General features: G+C 41.6%; 1 protein-coding gene across 1 annotated transcript in view; it reads left to right on the top strand.

Annotated features, from left to right (window-relative positions):
- slc7a2 (solute carrier family 7 member 2) overlaps window positions 1-16,477 on the top strand; it is a 32,128-nt gene extending 15,651 nt beyond the window's left edge. The window contains exons 8-12 of the mRNA XM_037675408.1: window positions 7,309-7,411; window positions 11,166-11,365; window positions 11,450-11,616; window positions 14,467-14,575; window positions 15,673-16,477. Of these exons, the coding sequence (XP_037531336.1) occupies window positions 7,309-7,411; window positions 11,166-11,365; window positions 11,450-11,616; window positions 14,467-14,575; window positions 15,673-15,863 (770 nt within the window). The 3' untranslated portion in view covers window positions 15,864-16,477. The remainder of the gene's footprint in view (window positions 1-7,308; window positions 7,412-11,165; window positions 11,366-11,449; window positions 11,617-14,466; window positions 14,576-15,672) is intronic.
- Window positions 16,478-20,917: the final 4,440 nt, after the last annotated feature.

The raw sequence follows: 20,917 nt of genomic DNA, 5'->3' as shown, positions 1-20,917 counted from the left end.
ACAAAGGTGCAGGACTTCAGGTACTGGGGGTTCACTGTCCAGGAAAATGGGGAATGTGGTAAAGAAGTGAAAAAGAGAGTCCAGGCAGGATGGAGTGGATGGAGAAAAGTTTCAGAAGTGATTTGTCACAAAAGGTTGTCAGCAAAGGTCAAAGGAAAAGACTACAAGACAGATGTGAAACCAGCTATGTTATATGGTCTGGAGACAGAGACATGGACAAAAAGGCGGTAGACAGAACAGGAAGTAGCTGATATGAAGATGTTGAGGTTCTCGTTAGGAGTGACAAGGATGGATAAGATTAGGAATGAGATAATCAGAGGTACAACACAGGCTGAACAACTGGGAGATAAAGTTGGAGAGACCAGACTGAGATGGCTTGGACATGTCCAGAGGAGGGACAGTGGGTATATTGGTAGAAGGATGGTAGAAATGCAGCTGCCAGGAAAAAGACAAAGAGGAGAAATATGGATACAGTTAGAGAGGACATGGAGGTAGCTGGAGTGAAGACAGAGGATACAGAGGATAGAGATGGAGGAGGATGACTCGCTGTGGTGACCCCCTTGAATCTATCATGTATAACATTATATCATCAGCAAAGTCTCAAAGAGCAAAAGGCTTGGCCTGTTTTGCTTGAAGAGTATGTGGTAGCTAACATGTGTTCCACATTTTTAGATTCATATTTTTATAAAAGATCATATATTTTTCTTTGTTCTTATCGTAGCCTGTGGTATAGTTAGAATATTTGACTGTAAAACGAAAATTTTCACTTGTTGAGCGTAGCTTTAGACATTAACATTTGGCTAAAAATGCTAGATCTAGAAATTATTCCCAGTATTTTGTTTAAACATCCCTGTTAAATTTTTGCAAAATAAATGTTTAGGTGTAATTCATTTAAAATAGAGACATCCTGAGTCATTCTCAGTTGGTGGTTCTAATCAGTTTTTCATTGACTGGCCCTAATTCTAATCTCTGCTGCTAGTGTTCTGTCTTTAACTTGATTTCAGCTGTGCTGTGATACTTCTGTTGTTTGGATGAGAACTCAGAGATGTTCTACTCTAGTTTTTATTTTGTAATTTAGTTGATCTCAGTTTCATTTATCCTTGTGGTTTATGTTGTATTTTTTTATCCCTTGTATTTTGGTTCAGCTCTGTTTTCTTGCCAGGTCTCATTTTTACCGTCAGTCTCCTCAGTTGTTCTTCAGTCAGTTAGCAGTTAGTAAAGACCTCTGTCCACTCACCCTCCATTGTATTTAAACCATTTCTAATCACCACTCTAACAGAGGTTCACCTGCCAGATGTCTCTGTCCTCCCCAGTGTTTTGTGACATGAGTTTTAGTTTAGCTGAGCTCCTCATGTCATCCTGCCTCTGGGTCTAATCTCTTTATAGACCATGATAAGAGACAAGCTCAAAAAACTGTGTCACACAAATGTGTATAGGGTTGATATTAGATTTTTTTTCTTTCACACCAATAGGAAAGAAAGAGTTGTGTTTTTGGTCTGAAAAGTGGTATGAAAGTTTGGCTAACCACGATCCTTGGCTGGAGGAAGACCTGCCTTTTTTCTTCTTATGTTATGTTACTGTATTAACAACTGACGGCTCAAATTTTATTAAAAAAAAAAATCTTTTTAATTATTTTGTCTGTGCAAATGTTTTTATTTTATTTGAGGACTAGACTGACATGATCAAAAGGCTTCTTCTGGCCTTTGGGCTACGTTCTGTTTCGAGGCCTCCATGCTCAGTAGTAAACGTGTACTCAAACGTTTGGGCTGACACTTAATCGGTGAATTAACTGATCAAGTAGCCACCAGGAGGTGGAGTCATAGAACATCACCTCCAAAAGCCTTTCCTCATATTTTCTGGGTGTTCTGTGTCTGATCTGTGCTGCTGAGCTCAGCTCCCTGCTGCATCCTTCTGGTGAGGTACCAGTCAGATACCACAGTATCAGTCGGATACCACAGTACCAGTCAGATACCACAGTATCAGTCAAACACCACAATACCAGTCAGATACCACAATACCAATTAGATATCACAGTATCAGTCAGATACCACAGTACCAGTCAGATATCACAGTATCAGTCAGATGCCACAGTAACAGTCAGAAATCACAGTATCAGTCAGATACCGCAGTATCAGTCAGATACCACAATATGAGTCGGATACCACAGTACCAGTCAGATACCACAATATCAGTCAGACACCACAGTACCTTTCAGATACCACAATACCAATTAGATACCACAGTATCAGTCGAATACCACAGTACCAGTCAGATATCACAGTATCAATCAAATACCACAGTATCAGTCAGATACCACAGTATCAGTCGGATACCACAATACCAATTAGATACCACAGTATCAGTTGGATACCACAGTACCAGTCAGATACCACAGTAGCAGTCAGCTATCAAAGTATCAGTCAAATACCACAGTATTGCATCTTTCTGGTGAGTTACAATACAAATAACACAGTACTGCATCCTTCAGATGAGATACCAGTTGGTTACCACAGTATCAGTCAGATACCACAGTACTGCATCCTTCTGGTAAGGTACCAGCCAGATACCACAGTATCAGTCAAATACCACAGTACTGCATCATTCTGGTGAGGTACAAGACAGATACCACAGTACTGCATCCGTCTGGTGAGGTACCAGTTGGATACCACAGTACCAGTCAGATACTACAGTACCAGTCAAATACCACAGTGCTGCATCCTTATGGTGAGGTACCAGTTGGATACTACAGTACCAGTCAGATACCACAGTACAGAATCAGTTTATTATTGCCATGTCAATGAACGAGGTTCACAAACTAGGAATTTGCTATGACATAAGGTGCGAATAGTAATAAAGTAAAATAAAGTAAAAATTAAGTAAAAATTAAGTAAAAATGAGAACATTACATAAGACATAAGACCTGTGTACACCCACAAATAAAGTAAAATTAAAAACATAACATAACCTTATGTACACCCATACAATAGAAAACAATAAAAAAGCTTAGAGAACAGTACAGATGGAGTATTCAGTTATAATACAGATGTAATGTGACCAAAGCAGAAATTAGGAGGTAGCATTATGAGTGTTCAGGAGTCCAACAGCAGAGGGGAAGAAACTGTTCTTATGGCGGGAGGTTCTGGTCCGAATGGACCGAAGCCTCCTGCCTGAGGGGAGTGGTTCGAACAGACCATGTGCAGGGTGAGCAGGGTCAGCTGTGATCCGACCTGCTCGCCTCACAGTCCTGGAGACGTACAGGTCGTGGAGGGATGGAAGGCTGCAGCCGATCACCTTCTCAGTTGAGCGCACAACGCGCTGCAGTCTGAGTCTGTCCCTGGCAGTGGCCCCGGCGTACCACACCCTGATGGAGGAGCTGAGGATGGACTCGATGATGGCTGTGTAGAACTGCACCATCAGCTTGGCCGGCAGCTTGGCCTTCTTCAGCTGTCGCAGGAAGTACAGTCTCTGCTGGGCCTTCTTGATGAGGGAGCTGATGGTTGGCTCCCACTTGAGGTCCTGGGTGATGGTGGTGCCGAGGAACCGATAAGAATTTGCAGTGGTGATGGGGGTATCATTACAGGTGAGGGGGGGCAGAGGGGCTGTGGCTTTCCTGAAATCCACAATCATCTCCACTGTCTTCTGGGCATTGAATTCCAGGTTGTTGCTGCTGCACCAGGTCACCAGCCGGTCCACCTCCCTCCTGTATGCAGACTCATCACCGTCCGAGATGAGCCCGATGAGGGTGGTGTCATCTGCAAACTTAATAAGTTTCACAGAGTCATGGCTGGAGGTGCAGCAGTTGGTGTACTGGGAGAAAAGCAGGGGGGAAAGCACACAGCCCTGTGGAGATCCTGTGCTTATAGTCCGAGTGTCCGAGACAGCTCTCCCCAGCCGCACGCACTGACTCCGGTCTGTCAGGAAGTCTGTGATCCACCTGCAGGTGGAGTCAGGTACATGGAGCAGGGAGAGCTTGTCTTGGAGCAGAGCAGGGAGGATGGTGTTAAATGCGGAGCTGAAGTCCACGAACAGGATCCTGGCGTAGGTTCCTGGGGAGTCCAGGTGCTGCAGGATGAAGTGAAGAGCCAGGTTTATTGCATCATCTACAGACCTGTTGGCCCTGTAGGCAAACTGCAGGGGGTCCAGTAAGATATCTTACCTTATCTTTACAGTATCAGTGAAATACCACAGTTCCAGTCAGATCCTACAGTATCAGTCAAATGTCACAGTACTGCATCCTTCTGGTCAGGTACCAGATAGATACCACAGTGTATACCATGATATACAATATATGATGCGTATCTCCCATCAAAAGATGTTTGTGTGGAGATGATTACTGCACTCATATTAAAACAGGAAAACTGTTCACTCACCTGCTTTACCTAATTAAATTTTTTTGCACGATTTTTTTTCATTCAACCTTTATTTAGACAGGTTAAATTTAATTTGGGTGTAATAATGACTTTTAATTTTACAAGCTTTATTTGTACTGCACAGCTGAAGTAAATACCTTTTTACATTTTTATCTGCAAAAATGCTTGAGGTATTCTAAAAAAGTTAAATCTGGTCCTCTGGACATTCAAAAAAAAACAAAACAAAATAAATCAACAAAAAAATGTAGAAACGTTTCGTCTCTCATCCAAGAGACTTCCTCAGTCTGAGCAGCTGTATTCAGCTCAGTCTCTTAAATAGCACCGTCTCAGAGTGGATCAACCAGTTTTGCTGCTGACAACCAAAACCAGCTGATCACATGCTCAAGAAGGACCATCAGCCTAACAATGGATCATTATCACACTGATGGCTGTTTACTGTTCACAGAGGGCTGAGTGATACTAGCAATCACAGCAGGAGGGCTGTGATCAGTCCTACATCGGAGAAACTAAACAGCCACTGGCCAAAAGGATGGCCCAGCACAGAAGATCAACATCATCAGGCCAGGACTCTGCGGTCTACACTCATCTCCAGGCCAGCGGTCACTCTTTCAGGGATGAAGATGTTCACATCCTGGACAGAGAGGAACAATGGTTTGAGAGAGGAGTAAAGGAGGCCATCTTTGTGAAAAGAAACCGTCCATCATTAAACAGGGGTGGAGGCCTACGTGTTCAACTGTCCCCCTCTTACAATGCTGTGATTGCTAGTATCACTCAGCCCTCTGTGAATAGTAAACAGCCATCAGTGTGCTAATGATCCATTGTTAGGCTGATGGTCCTTCTTGAGCATGTGATCAGCTGGTTTTGGTTGTCAGCAGTGTAGTGAACTAAGCCTAAGGTCAGGATTTGACCTTAAGGACTTTATGGGACAGAACTTGTTATTTCATTGATTTGCATCCAGAAATACAGGTTGACCCATCCTGAGACTTTCTTTCTTGATTTAATCAAGTAAAAGAAAACTACTTTCTATTATCATTACTATTTTACAAATGTTTGATAATCAAATTGTGTTAGTTCAAACAATGTTTACATGTTGAAGTGAACTACTCATATTTTATTAACTGTGAAACAGTAATAATGATTCTTAATCCTCATTCAAAGTGAAATCAAGTTGGAATACGTTACAGAGTAATGATTCAATTTCTTGATCGTCTGTTTGAAGTGAGCAAGTGATGGAAGTTGGTCAAAGTTCAAGTTTCGGTCAACTGCAAGTTTACTGAAAATAAATGTCATGTTTAACTTTTACAGCAAGATACTAGAGAATTGACTCCACGAAGTCTGGTTTCTTCATAATATCTTTTTGTCTGTTCTTAAACAATCTTAATCTTTTCCTTGACTTTTCATAACACCTTACATCACAAAACACACTTCTGTTTTGGTCCATTGACCAATCAGAAACTCCCAGATGAACCGGAAATAGAGCTCTTTAAAATGTCGGTACTTCCTAGTTCAACCCAGTTTGAGTCGACAGTAGAGTTTGGGGAAACAGGAAAATCCTGACATGACCACAGAGCTCTTCCGAGTCTTATGGGATTATAACATCTTCCACCTCTGGGTGGAACTCGGACAGACTCCACTCATGTGAGTCCACTCGTGAGGTGAACTGTTGTTGATGAAGTACCACCACCACTCCGGACGGTTCTCTGCCATCCTACGGAGACGCTGGACCGGTAGCGTTAACTGAACTCCGTATCCGCTGATTCATCTTCAGAGAGGTAACGAGTCGAGTTTACTACCGAGCGTACCGAGGAAAGCTGGGTTCGAATGGAGGGTGTCGTTCTGTTCAACACTTTCCCTCACACACCATCTCCCTCCCTCTAAACTTCATCTTTCCATCTTTAAACTCTCCTATCTGCTAGCAAATTAATCCAGATATTTTTAGAAATGTCTGAAGCAAAGTTTTCACCACCGCCGTGTGGTAATACCTGCCGTTCTGCTGGAAGTGAGAACAATCGCTGCATTGTTTACCACTCCTGTAAAACTGATTAATAAGCTGTCGTTATTTTCAATTTTTGCCAATTAATGTAAATGTGTGATGTGTTAAACTTGATTTTGTTAATAAATGACCCACTGTCTTGGTGAGTCAAAGATAATTAACGTCTCACGTCCACATTTTATTAGATTCAGATACACGTCATAATACAGTCCAGAAAAATGAAAGAATCTGTTTTAACAGTATGAATATATCTCATGTATATGTTCTACTACAGCAGCAAAACTGGTTGATCCACTCTGAGACGGTGCTATTTAAGAGACTGAGCTGAATACAGCTCCTCAGACTGAGGAAGTCTCTCGGATGAGAGACGAAACGTTTCTACATTTTTTTGTTGATTTATTTATTTATTTATTTTTTTTGAATGTCCAGAGGACCAGATTTAACTTTTTTAGATTTTTCTACCTGGATTATTGAGCATGCATCAGGATAGCTTGAGGTATTGTGTGTCTAACAGTGTGTGGGTGTAAAACATGTTTTCCAGCTGCTACTATTTTTCAGTATTATACTTCATGTTAGGAAGGGAACTTTGGAACAATCTCCCCCTCCCTCCCCCCCCCCCCACACACACACATAACATTAGGCAGAGTACTTCTCTTCCTGTTTTTAAATCTCTGCTAAAATCTCATCTGTTGTCCCTGACATTTCATGCGTCACAATGTGATTTGTTTTATTTATTTTTTTGTTCTGTGTTTCTATGTCATTCTTGGATGTTTTTAATTAATTTTTGATACTGTTGTTTTTATTTTGTCCATTCAATTACTCTCATTGATTTTTTTGTTAAGCACTTTGATAGCTTCTGTTTTAATTGTGCTTTATAAATACAGTTGACTTGACTTGAATGTTATCTAGAAATCTGAGTGTTGATTTTGACTCTTTTCTTCGTAGCTATCATGGCGTTCTTGTTTGACCTCAAAGCTCTTGTTGACATGATGTCCATTGGCACTCTGCTGGCCTACACGCTGGTTGCTGTCTGTGTACTCATTCTCAGGTGGGTACATCCAAAAAACTTGTTTGTATCTGATTTTGAAGAAGTCTTATTTGTGCAACATTGTGAAAGAACCTTCCTAAAAAAAGTGTTTTGGATGGCCACAGCAGCAAACAGCCCTGTGTGTTGCTGCATCCCCTCAGTGATGTAAGAACCTTGAATGCTCCCATTGTATGAGGAAGGCGCTGCTTGAGTAAATTAAGGTGTTTATTCAAGTTTCTGTACTTTCTCCTGTACTAGCCAAGAGTTGAAGCACGCCTGTTGTGAACACAGAGCAGATCTGTCGCCCCACAGCTCTCCTTCTCTGGTTTAAACCTGTTTTAGAACTCACTTGTTTTGTAAACCAGATGATGGGAGCTGTTTCACAACCCAAGTGGTTTGATGGAGGAGGAGGCGCTATTCATAGATGTGAGGTTACAGCTGGGGGTTTGGGGGCTTTCACAGCTGGAATAGAAATACATGGGAGTAGCTAACCACCATACAGTCAGGTAGGTGTTCTGTGCCGTCCTTAACATGGCAGACCAGCAGACCATGGATATTTGAGGAACAAAAACTAAACTTAGCCAAGAAGCTTGTTTTGACATAATTGGTTATAATTATTGGAACCTGAATATTACTGCATTACATTTATCTTATTGTTTATGGAAACACTGTCTTAATAAACACCAGCTCTTCACTCTCGTTACAATAGATCACTAAGTAAAGCAGGTATGGAGGGTCGGCATATATCAGCTAACTGAAAACACATCAATATTAGCTGCATTTCCTCCAAAAATATCCATTAGATAGTTGTGTACAAACCTGAAGGCAGAACAGTGGTGCAACTGGTAGAGCTGCTGCCTCTCAGCGAAAAGGTTACCCTGGTTCAGATCCTGGTTCAGGGGCCATTCTGGGTGGAGTTTGTATATTCTCTCCGTGCATGTGTGGGTTTTCTCCGGGTACTCCAGTTTCCTCCGACAGATGCAAAAACATGCATATTAGAATGATTGGTAACTCTAAATTGTCTCTAGGTGTGAGTGAGAGAGTGAATGGTTGTCTCGTTTGTCTTCATGTGTCCCTGTGATGGACTGGAGATCTGTCCAGGGTGTACCCCGCCCCTCGCACAGTGATTGCTGGACATGGGCACCGACGACCTCCGTGACCCAAAATGGAAGAAGCGGGTCAAAGATAATGGATGAATGGATGGGAGTGTGTAGGCTGGTCAAAAGTTCAACCATCCTCTTTTAATTCCTGAAGTGCTGATTGTTGTTGTTCTTTTGGCTGCCAAAGCAAACAAACATACACAAGACATTTAGTAACAGAGAATGACCTTCCTGAGAGAGAACAGTTGGGGTGAGGACACAGAGGACAGAGTGCGGACAGAGGACAGAGTGCGGACAGAGGACACAGAGGGCAGAGTGAGGAAAGAGGATGCAGAGGACACAGTGGGGACAGGAAATAGAGTGAGGACAGAGAACGGGGTATGTTTAAAATCAACCCATTTATTTGTGTTCTGGACTGAGGAGATGCCAACGTGTGGTTCAACATGTCATCAGCACAGGGTGGTAGGCTTATCAAGATGGCAGCCATGGTAGCTGGTGTAGACTCTCAGCCATCCAGAACATGGTAAATCCAAAAGTGGTTTAAAACATCTGGACTTCTGGACATCTGGGGGGCTTTATCAATTCAACAGATTTGTGTGGAATTCAAAGTTTGATAAACTGCATGAAATGTCTCATTCTTAGATTCAGCTGCAGGTTAGACTGGAACTACTCACCTGCACAGTGGAGGTTAATTAGGTTTTTTTGTCTGCCTGGTTCAGAGAGGCATTTGGGTCACCTGCATGAAGGTCTGGATCAGAGCTGAATCAGGCCTAAAGCTGCATTGTAGGATTTTAAAAGTTGAACTCTGAGACCTCCTCCTCTGTTGAAAGTTGTTTTTGTCTTGTTTGATGAAAATATCTTCCTTCACTCCCTCTCAAACACCTGTCCTCAATGTCCAACATATGGACATTTTTTTCCTCAGCAGAGTGTTCCTCATCCTTGAGATGTAGGTGGACGTCTGTCTGGTTCTGAAAACCTGCTCCCCGATGTTGAGCCATGAGTCTGTGGGGTGGTTGTTTAGTTTCTCCAACATGAAGGTCTGAATGGTCCTCACTGCCAGTGGCGGCTGGGAGGGTGTGTGTGTGTGTGTGTGTGTGGGGGGGGGGGGGTCTACAACTCCAAAATAGACATATACCAAAATATATATGTTCAAGACATTCCACACACATGCACGCATCACAGACTCATCAGTTCGCTCACTCATGCTAACTTCTGCTCACGTCTGCTCACGTCTGCTCACTTTAGTAACTCATTCCTTACCTGTGTAAACACAGTAAATAAGGCACATTAATGATGACTGCCGTTGGAATTTTCCACGTTGCTTGAGGTGGTGGTCTGCTCCAGTCCTCTACTTTCTACACAGGACCCTGGCCAGCATCAACAAACCCAGCGCCGAATGCAGCGGGTCTCCCAACTATCTGCCTGATCAAAATTAATGCTGCGCCTCTTTAAATGTGCTGCTGTCTGACAGCTAAATAATATTTCATACATAGCCTGGTTGTGAGTGTCATTGCACAATCTATTCCAGGACAACAACAAAAAAAGAATAAATAAATAAATCTGTACCGGGACGGCAGGACCGGAAGCACGAGCCGTACAGTACATTTGTACTCAGGGCGCTTGAGTGGTGCGCCCAGAATCTTCCTATCTCTTGTAACAAAGAGGAGCTGACTGCAAATGTACGACTTTTAACAAGAGTCAATGGACTGGACCGCTCCCAGGGTGAAAATATGTTATCAATCAGAGACAATGTTTTTGAAAGAAACAACTTTACTCATCATTAACTATAAAATATTTATCTTCCATCCATCCATCCATCCATCCATCCATCCACTCATGTCCAGCAATCACTGTGCGAGAGGTGGGGTACACCCTGGACAGGTCTCCAGTCCATCACAGGGACACATAGAGACAAACATTCACTCTCTCACTCACACATAGGGACAATTTAGAGTTACCAATCAAACTAACATGCATGTTTTTGGTCTGTGGGAGGAAACTGGAGTACTCGGAGAAAACCCACGCAGCACGGAGAGAACATGCAAATTCCACGCAGAAAGGTCCCCGAACCAGGATAACCTGCTCTCTGAGAGGCAGCAGCTCTACCAGTTGAGCCACCGTGCAGCCCTGGACGATATATTTATTTACACACATTATCTTTCACAACTAAAAAAATATATACATACTGTATATTTTGAAACATTTTAATTTTATTATTTCTTTTTTTTTTTTTTAAGTCTGCAGTGTAATATTGTGAGTGGTGGGGTGGCGCCCTCGTGCCCTCTATTGAACAGCCACCACTACTCACTGCTCTGACCCGCAGACACTACCAGCAGTTTGGGTTTGGAGGTTCTGTCCCTGGGATGGACCAGCCTCTGTCTGAGGTTAGGTTTGAAGTGTACAGGTTTGTTGATGGAAGAACATACATAATCTTGAGTTCTTCAGATGCTCCAGCAACATATGGGATCTTCTCCCTGTTTTGTATTTCTTGGATGTCTTTGCTAATTTGACAAACGGGCCCAATTAGGAGGCCCACGGGTCTGAGGAGCTTCTTTGATGTTTTTCTGTTCTTTTTCCTTCCTTTCCATCTTTGTGGGCAGCATTAGTGGCCATTTCAGTGTTTTGATGTTTCTAACTGTTAACACAGCACAGATCTTTTATGGCTCTGTCCTCAGGTATCAGCCAGATGGAGCTCACACCTTGAGTAAACCTGGGAGAGACGTTTTGTCCTCTGAGGAGTCTGAACTGACTGAGTCAGAGTCACACCTGAACATGCTGAGAGCAGGCAGCTCCACCCTGCAGACCGCCCTGCACCCCCCTGTCTTACCTTCGGAGCAGTCGTCCAGCGTGGTCAACATGTCCATCAGCCTGTTAGGTATGAAAACTGCATCTCACTGGGGATCTGTTCACTTCCTGACTCCAGACTGTAACGTGATGTGTGTGTGCTCTCCAACCACAGTGCTGCTCGTGTGTGTTGTCAGCTATTTCACCACATACCACCTCGAGTCCATTTCTAGGTTGGAGGTGTGGATCCTGGCCTTTTTGTCCGTGTGTCTCGTCATGTTCAGTGGCTGCATCATCATGGTCTGCAGGCAGCCTCAGACGACCACCAAGGTGTCCTTCATGGTGCGTGGAGCACAGACTCAGGCCTTATGGATTCACATTATTACATGGCAAGAAGTTTGTGTATTTATTCATATCCATGACATCACTAGTCCTTTATTCCCCATTATTTATTTTAAAATGATCATATGACTAAAATTACATTTATACTCAAAAGACAACTAGTGCAACAATATGAACTAGTGACCTCAAAGCTTTAGTAATTGAGACATTAGTAGTTAACTAGTAAGGCTAAATTTAGTTTCACTTATCAGGTGTTTGCAAATTTGCGATTACTGGTTACGTAATCAACATTTCATAAGATCACTAGTTGACTAGAATGGCCAAAAATATCATATCATATATATATATATATATATGTATATATATGTGTGTGTGTGTGTGTGTGTGTGTGTGTATGTGTGTGTGCATGTATGTATGTATATACAGTATATAGTCAATTATTGGGCATTTTGGGCATTATTATTTGAGTTGAGTGACACGTTTTGTGACACAAGTCAACTAGCAAATGTTTTGGGCCTTATTAGTTTACTAGGAGACATTTTTAATTAATTTTATTTACAAACCGGATTCCAAAAAAGTTGGGACACTAAACAAATTGTGAATAAAAACTGAATGCAATGATGTGGAGATGGCAAATGTCAATATTTTATTTGTAATATAACAGATGACATATCAAAAGTTTAATCTGAGTAAATGTAACATTTTAAAAGGAAAAATATGTTTATTCAAAATTTCACACTGTCAACAAATCCCAAAAAAGTTGGGACAAGTAGCAATAAGTGGCTGGAAAAAGGAAATTGAACGTATAACGAACAGCTGGAAGACCAATTAACACTAATTAGATCAGCTGACAACATGATTGGGTATAAAAAGAGCTTCTCAGAGTGTCAGTGTCACTCAGAAGCCAAAATGTTAAGAGGATCACCAATTCCACCATTATTGCGCAGAAAGATAGTGCAACAATACCAGAATGGTGTTACCCAGAGTAAATAAGCAAAGACTTTTAAGTTATCATCATTAACCGTGCATAACATCATCCAAAGATTCAGAGAATCTGGAACAATCGCTGTGCGTAAGGGTCAATGCCATAAAACTCTACTGGATGCTCGTGATCTCCGGGCCCTTAAATGTCACTGCACATGAAACAGGAATGCCACTGTCAAGGAAATAACAGAATGGGCTCAGGAATACTTCCAGAAAGCATTGTCAGTGAACACAATCCACCGTGCCATCCGCCGTTGCCAGCTGAAACTCTACAGTGCAAAGAGGAAGCCATTTCTAAGCAAGCTCCACAAGCTCAGACATTTGCACTGGGCCAGCGGTCATTTAAAATGGAGTGTGGCAAAATAGAAGACTGTTCTGTGGTCAGATGAGTCACGATTTGAAGTTCTTTATGGAACACTGGGATGCCATGTCATCCGGACCAGAGGGGACAAGGATAGCCCAAGTTTCCTGATGCATGCTCAATAATCCAGGTAGAAAAATCTAAAAAAGTTAAATCTGGTCCTCTGGACATTCAAAAAAACAAAACAAAGCAAATCAACAAAAAAATGTAGAAACGTTTCGTCTCTCATCCGAGAGACTTCCTCAGTCTGAGGAGCTGTATTCAGCTCAGTCTCTTAAATAGCACCATCTCAGAGTGGATCAACCAGTTTTGCTGCTGACAACCAAAACCAGCTGATCACATACTCAAGAAGGACCATCAGCCTAACAATGGATCATTAGCACACTGATGGCTGTTTACTACTCACAGAGGGCTGAGTGATACTAGCAATCACAGCATTGTAAGAGGGGGACAGTTGAACCCGGAGGCCTCCACCCCTGTTTAATGATGGACGATTTCTTTTCACAAAGATGGCCTGTTATACAGCTATACAGCCATTCTCACTGGGTCAGGAGGACTCATTTTCAAGAGAGACCTGTTTGGGAGCAGCTGTGGGGGTTAAGGGCCTTGCTCAGGGGGCCAGAGTGGGACAAATGAGGGTGGAGGCAGGTGTGGGTGTTTCACCTTTCACACCCACATTTTGATGTTGTTGGTCCGGGGAGTTGAACCAACGACCTTCTGATCACAGGGCCACCTTCTCTAACCTCTGCCCCACCACTACCATCAAATGTATTAGCTAACTAGAAATTATGAAAATTTGTCAACTATCTGACTAGTGAGCATTTAAATGTTTACTAGTAGTGGTACAGTGGTATAGTGGTTACAGCTGTCGCCTCACAGACCAAAAACATGCATGTTTGGCTGATTGGTAACTCTAAATTGTCGCTAAGTGTGAGGGAGAAAGTGAATGGTTGTTTGTCTCATTTGTCTCTATGTGTCCCTGTGATGGACTAGAGACATGTCCAGGTGTCCCTTGCCTCTCACACAGTGACTGCTGGACATGGATACCAGTTCTCTGTGACTCAAACAAGAAAAGCGAGTAAAAAAAATAGATGGATGAATGGATGGATGGATGGATGGGTGATGGCTGGATGGATGGATAGATGGATGGATGGATCGATGAATGGATGGATGGGTGATGGATGGATGGGTGGATAGATGGATGATGGACAGCTGGATGGATGGTTGACTTGTTAAATTTTAAGGTTGCACGTGTCACTGCACATATTTGACAGTCACTAGTCAACAAGTGGTTGACTAGTATAACTTCTGCTCCAACTAGTTAGCAAAAAGTGTAACTAGTAAGAGTGTTTACTGATCTGCCACAATCTAAAGTGCAACTAATGCAGTGAAGTGAACTGAAGGGCCAAAATGACCACATCAAAGAGATTGAATAAATACACAAACTGCTTGCCATACTTGTAGCTCATTAAACTTAATGGCTTGTGTGGTTTTTGTCATCACAGGTACCCCTCCTTCCTTTTCTGCCTATTCTGAGTGTTTTTGTTAATATTTACCTCATGGTTCAGCTGAGTGGAGACACCTGGATCCGTTTCTCAGTGTGGATGGCAGCAGGTGAGTTCATCAAACATCTACCGTACATGAGCTGCTGCACACCTTTTGAAGACCGTCAGCCATGTTGGACACATGTTACAGAGAGTCACATCACAAGGCTGTTTGCTGTCTGGGGCAGTGATTGTCAGGCTTCTTGTAATTTTATAGATTATAGATGTGGAGCCTGCTCGGTCCTCTGTATGTCTGTTTAGTAGGAGCCAAAGACTCTGACCCTAGAAGAAAAGAGTCCAGGCAGGTTGGAGTGGATGGAGAAAAGTTTCAGGAGTGATTTGTGACAAATGGATGTCAGCAAACAAAGGTCAAAAGAAAAGTTTACAAGACAGTGGTGAGACCATGATGTATGGTCTGGAGACAGAGACATGGACAAAAAGACAAGAGAAAGAACTGGAAGTGGCAGGAATTAAGATGTTGAGGTTCTCCTTAGGAAAGACAAGGATGGATGAGTTTAGGAATGAGATCATCAGAGGTACAGCACAGGTTGAACAACTGGGAGATAAAGTTAGAGAGACCAGACTGAGATGGTTTGGACATGTCCAGAGGAGGGACAGTGGGTATATTGGTAGAAGGATGGTAGAAATGCAGCTGCCAGGAAAAAGACAAAGAGGAGATATATGGATGCAGTTGGAGAGGACATGGAGGTAGTTGGAGTGAGGACAGAGATGGAGGAGGATGACTCGCTGTGGCAATCCCTGAAGAGGGAAAAGCCAAAAGAAGAAGAAGAAGAAGAGGAGGAGGAGGAGGAGGAGGTTGATCGTACTGAGCCATCAAGTTCCCTTGTGATCTTGTGGCATATACAGTAGATGTAGTAGTGCTGCATGAATGGGTAAATGAGGCACAGATTGTAGTGTAAAGTGTTTTGAGTATCTTGATAAGATAGAAAGGAGCTATATAAGTGCAGTCTATTTACCATTTACCTTGCCCCCCCCCCCCCCCCCCAAGTTATTTTTTGGGTTTTTCCAGCATCAGACAGGTCATAGCAGTCTGTTCTGAGGCTTTGTCCTCTTTAAACCTCTGTAGCAGCTGGTGGTTTAAACTTGTTTTATACATGAAGTAGTGAAGATGTGAAGCTGTCGTGTCCGCTCTCTTCATCTGTGCAGGGTTTCTCATCTACTTTGGTTACGGCATGTGGCACAGCGAGGAGCGGCAGCGCCACCTGCAGGGCACACGAATCAACAACATGGCCGCTCAGGAGAACAAGAAGAGCAGCCGAGAGACGCAGGCCCATGTTAACGCAGCAGAGAAGGAGCAAGAGAGCTTTGTCAGCCCTGAGAAGACCAGCCAGTGTTGAAGATCACAAACTGAGACCCCAGCAGCTCCGCCCTGACGCTCCTGGGGCTCCGATATGTCAGCTCGTCTTTCTCACCTTCACTCTGCAAAGAGTCAAAACTCTGTCTGAGCAGCCACATGACGAGGAGCTGCTCAGCTCTGTGCTGGAACCACAACCTGCAGGTCAAGCTTTATGCACAACATGGACAACCTTGGAGAAGGACTAGAACAGACTGGTATCACACTGAAGAGTGACGCTTCATTTAACACTCAGAAGAAAGAGACTCAGAGTTGGAGTTCATGGCCGGGAGACTTCAGTGCATTCATCCGTCAACGTGCTCGTTCATACAACAACCAAAACATGACTGCGTGTTTTCTACAAACAAATATATCAGTGGAACCGTTCTGAGACACACTGACTCGCATTTACACACTTACAATGATCATTCCTGCTGGAAACAGTGGCGCAGCTATGAGGGGGGCTGGCGAGGCCGAGGCCCACACATTTTATCACAAAGTCCATCCAGTTAAACAGACAACTGTTTTCTAAAATTATTTTAGGTGCTTCATTTATGTAAGACAAAAAAATCCATCCATCCATCCATCCAGCCATCCATCCAGCCATCCAGCCATCCATCCAGCCATCCATTATCTTTACCCATTTCTTCCTTTCTGGGTCGCAGGGGTCACTGGTGCCCATGTCCAGCAGTCACTGCAAGAAGTGGGGGACACCCTGGACATGTCTCCAGTCCATCACAGGGACACATAGAGACAAACGAGACAAATAACCATTCACTCTCTCACTCACACCTAGAGAAAATTTAGAGTGACCAATCAGTCTAACATTCATGTTTTTGATCTGTGGGAGGAAACTGGAGTACCTGGAGAAAACTCACTCATGCAAGTAGGTATCTCTGCAGACAAATATGGAAGGTGTATCTAGAGGTCCACATCTGATTGGACAATAAGAAAAAAGGCGTTTGTGTTAACCACAGATATATTATGTTTATGGTGTTGACCAGTTCAACATTAGCGGTGTCTCCATAACTTCTCTTTCCGCCTCTGTTAACACAGAACTTCCTGTTACATTTCAAAATAAGAGCAATATAAATGGGTAGTGGGGAGGGCTAAATGTTTGTTTTTTTAATACCTAGCCATTACATTAAAAACAAAATCAGTTTTGGTTGTTGAATAATGTGAAAATAGTTACAATCAATTCATAAATACAGAAAAATGAAGTAACCAAAACATTAATGATACTTAAACTGGACTTGGGACAAAGGATGTTTCCTTTAACTTCACATTTTCTTGTTCGACCTTTTAAATCAGTCGCTGCAGATGAGTGATTGACAGTTTCTTTATGATTTCTGCAACTGGAGCAGGTATTTCTGTTTACTGGTTAACTTCCTCAGCTGTCTCACATTTTAAGGGTCAATCCTACTCCATGTTTCAGCTCCTTTCATAGATCACATCTCATAGAAGAACTTCTAAAGAGCAAATGTTGTTTTTAGCTTTTGTTTTGGGCCATTATCTCGTTACAGGACTCATGATCTTTAACTGAGACCAGACTTTTTGGACAAATGAGAGCAGGTTTCGCTTCAGATGCTTCATATTTCATTGTACCCAGACCACACTCAAGCCAACCTGTGTCAGGTGCAGCTACAACCAAGAACACAAGAGAATCTTCTTGTGTTTGACAGCAGATATAACGCTGGTTCTTAGAAACCTTCATTTTAAAAAAGAGCTGACTTAACTTACCTAAAGAGCAGCAAATAAAGCTAGCCAATCAGTGTTTGTCCTCTAGAAACACCTTTTCTCCAGAAACGCCCACTTTTGGTCTGCAGAGAACCCCTTCTCCACGTATGCACGGAGAGAACATGCAAACTCCACCCAGAAAGGTCCTGGGCTGGGATTTGAACCAGTGACCTTCTTGCTGATTCACTGTGCTGCCAGACAAAAAATAAATAAAATAAAGCAAAAAACTTGTATGATTCCAATAGAATGATCTAAGTACCATACTAAATAACTTAAATAACACAACACGGTGTTTGAGTTTGATTTTAGATGTTTGTGGGCCGAACATTTCAGATTCTGTAAAAATTAGTTTAGCTGTGATGTTTTTAGCGGCACTCCATCTCTTGTCTAAACGGTGTGTTATTACAGGGTCTTAAGGTCACTCAGAAGAAAAAGAATTAGGAAGAAAATTAAAACTATAATCAGATTAAATGGGGAAATTAGATTAAAAAAATGTAAAAATAGAATTTCAAGTCTAAAATCAAGAAGTGAACCAACTGTGCTCTCAAGCTCCTATAAATAAAGTTTCTGTCATTATTATTGTTCTCCGGCTGAACTCTTTCTAGAAATGTTGAGACAATTGTTACTTTTAAACCCTTCCTGAATAATAAAGTTGGTGTTTATAAAACACATGGCTATAATAGGTTTTACTCCAATGCAAACTGGCCCTTTACATTAAAGAAAACATTTTTATTCATGAAATTGTTTTACAGCTTTATTCTAAACATCCATTAAACTGGGGAGCAAAAAAACTTCCAATTTATTTCTGAGTGACAAACACTCTGTTGTAATATTCCTAAAACACACTCTTGTTGACATTTTGCATATTATCTTGATTATAAAGCCTTATTATTATTATTATTATTATTATTATTAATTAATAATTATAATTAAGACTTATCTCTTTAGAAAAGTTGTTTCGTATTTTACAAGCTATGTCATGTTTTGCATAACGCCCACTTTTTCTCAAACTCAACTGTAAATTAATTTCTGGAACATTCTTATGAAGTAAAGTACTTCAGATGCTGTTTAAAACTAACATTTTTTTCTCATTTTATAGTTGGTTTTATCATCAGTCAAATGATTCTAATGAAAATACACTGAGTATCTTGGCTGAACCATTAAAGGTGCATCAAATCACAGAAACACATTCTTAACTTGGCTGAAGGTTGATCTCACAGCACAGCAGAAATCATGCTGTCCAACTAGACCAGCTCTGGATGAAACACATTAAAATAACCAGTCGGCTGTCATGCTTCATGTAAACAACAGAAAATATTTGTTTATTTCTGATTTATTAACACTGATCTTGGACTGCAGACGGTAGCAGAAAGTTCTCAAAAACACATTTCAAAAAGTAGTATTCACTACAACTTGCTTTGAGGATTCACTTTGTTACAAGTTGTAGTAAAAATTGTATTTGGATAATACCTAATAAATAAACTGAAGCTCTGATCTGTTGTGTGAACTACGGGTGCCCAGATGGACATTAGTCAGTCCAAAGTGAGCCTCATTGGTTAATGCTCCAAGGATTGCGTCTTTCATGTATTGCACCTGTTTTTGGACAAAATGTTCAACTTTCTGTCAGGTATTAAACATTTCAGCACACAATCAAAGTTTAATGTGAAGATCAGGACAAAGCAACAGAGATGTAGAAAAAATAATTTGTACTTACAGCTCTGTTGTGGTTTCAGGACACAAAAAAATGATCTTGGACCTGAACAAAACAAGCTGCTACATTTCACATCTCTTTGAGTTCGTGTAAATCTATTAAGTTGAGTTAAAAAAAAAAAAGTTTCATTTAGAAAATAATTTTTCACAATGTCTTTTCTCACCAAAACATCTGTGTATGGAGGAGAAACAGCAGAAAAGCAGTGTTGATAACAGTGTTCATAGAGTTGCAGACAGAATCTGTGAAGCACCTGGTGACAACTCTGAAGGTTTCATGTGTCATGGTAACCTGTCCTGTAGTCGGGGAAGTCTCCGACATTTTTTGCTGCCTTATTGTTAGTATTGACAACAAACTGTTACAACCTGAAAATGAAGCACATTTTTTGCTACAAAGACCTTGTTAGATTGATCATTAGACTTCAATAAAAACCCATTTGATGCATCAGAACTCTACACCGTCTGATCTAATGTAAATACAGTAAATGCTAGATATATTTTGCTAACTTCAGAACAAGCTGAACATCTGCAGGTGCAGTGTGCAGAGTCTTCCTGAAAGCTTACAGCAGAAAGTACCCGCTGTGGAAGGACTCAAGTTGGACCAACCATGTGACACCAACTGCACAAAGACAAACAAAGTCCGTTTTCTTCTTTGAGATGCTTTGCTTCTTTCATGACCTCCACGTTTCAGTGTGAACTGAGATATTTTAGGCGTTTTAATGAGTAAATCAAACTATGATTGATAATGTTAAATATGTAAATAATCCAGCTATTACATTCAAACATTTTTTCCTAAACTTTATATCTTCTTCTTTTTTCTTTTTTAACGCTTCAGGAATTGCCACAACCTCCTCCTTCTCACTCTGTCCTCTGCATCCTCTGTCCTCACTCCAACTACCTCCATGTCCTCTCTAACTGCATCCATATATGTCCTCTTTGTTTTTTCCTGACAGCTGCATTTCTAACATCCTTCTACTTATTATGCCCACTGTTCCTCCTCTGCACATGTCTAAACTACTGTCCCTCCTCTGCACATGTCCAAACTACTGTCCTTCCTCTGGACATGTCCAAACCATCTCAGTCTGGCATCTCTACCTTCATCTCCCAGTTGTTCAACCTGTGCTGTACCTCTGATGATCTCATTCCTAATTTTATCCATCCTTGTCACTCCTAAGGAGAACCTCATCATCTTCTACTTTCAGTTCTGTCTCCTGTCTTTTTGCAAATGTCTCTGTCTCCAGACCATACAACATAGCTGGTCTCACAGCTGTCTTGTAAATGTTTCCTTTGACCTTTGCTGTCACCCTTTTGTCATAAATTACTCCTGAAACTTTTCTTTATCTACTCCATCCTGCCTGGACTCTTTTTTTTCTTGAGAGAGAGTCTTTGAATGATTAAAACCCAACTGAACAAAACCACAAAAGTTCGGGAACCTTATTCATCATAAAATAAAAACCCTAAATTACAAATCTTAAAAATTAATCTTACTTTCAATTAAATAGGTAAGGTATAACACCTTAGACATATTAACAATATACTTTAACAAAAAAATAAACTTTCCTTGACTACCAGATCATGCTTAGATAAAGCAGCTAACCATCGGAAAAGATGACA

Source organism: Nematolebias whitei, chromosome 4 (genome assembly GCF_014905685.2).
Source record: "Nematolebias whitei isolate Nwh7 chromosome 4, NemWhi1, whole genome shotgun sequence".
Classification (NCBI taxonomy): domain Eukaryota; kingdom Metazoa; phylum Chordata; class Actinopteri; order Cyprinodontiformes; family Rivulidae; genus Nematolebias; species Nematolebias whitei.
Note: the sequence above shows the minus strand (reverse complement) of the source record. Positions and strands in the feature narration are given on the sequence as shown.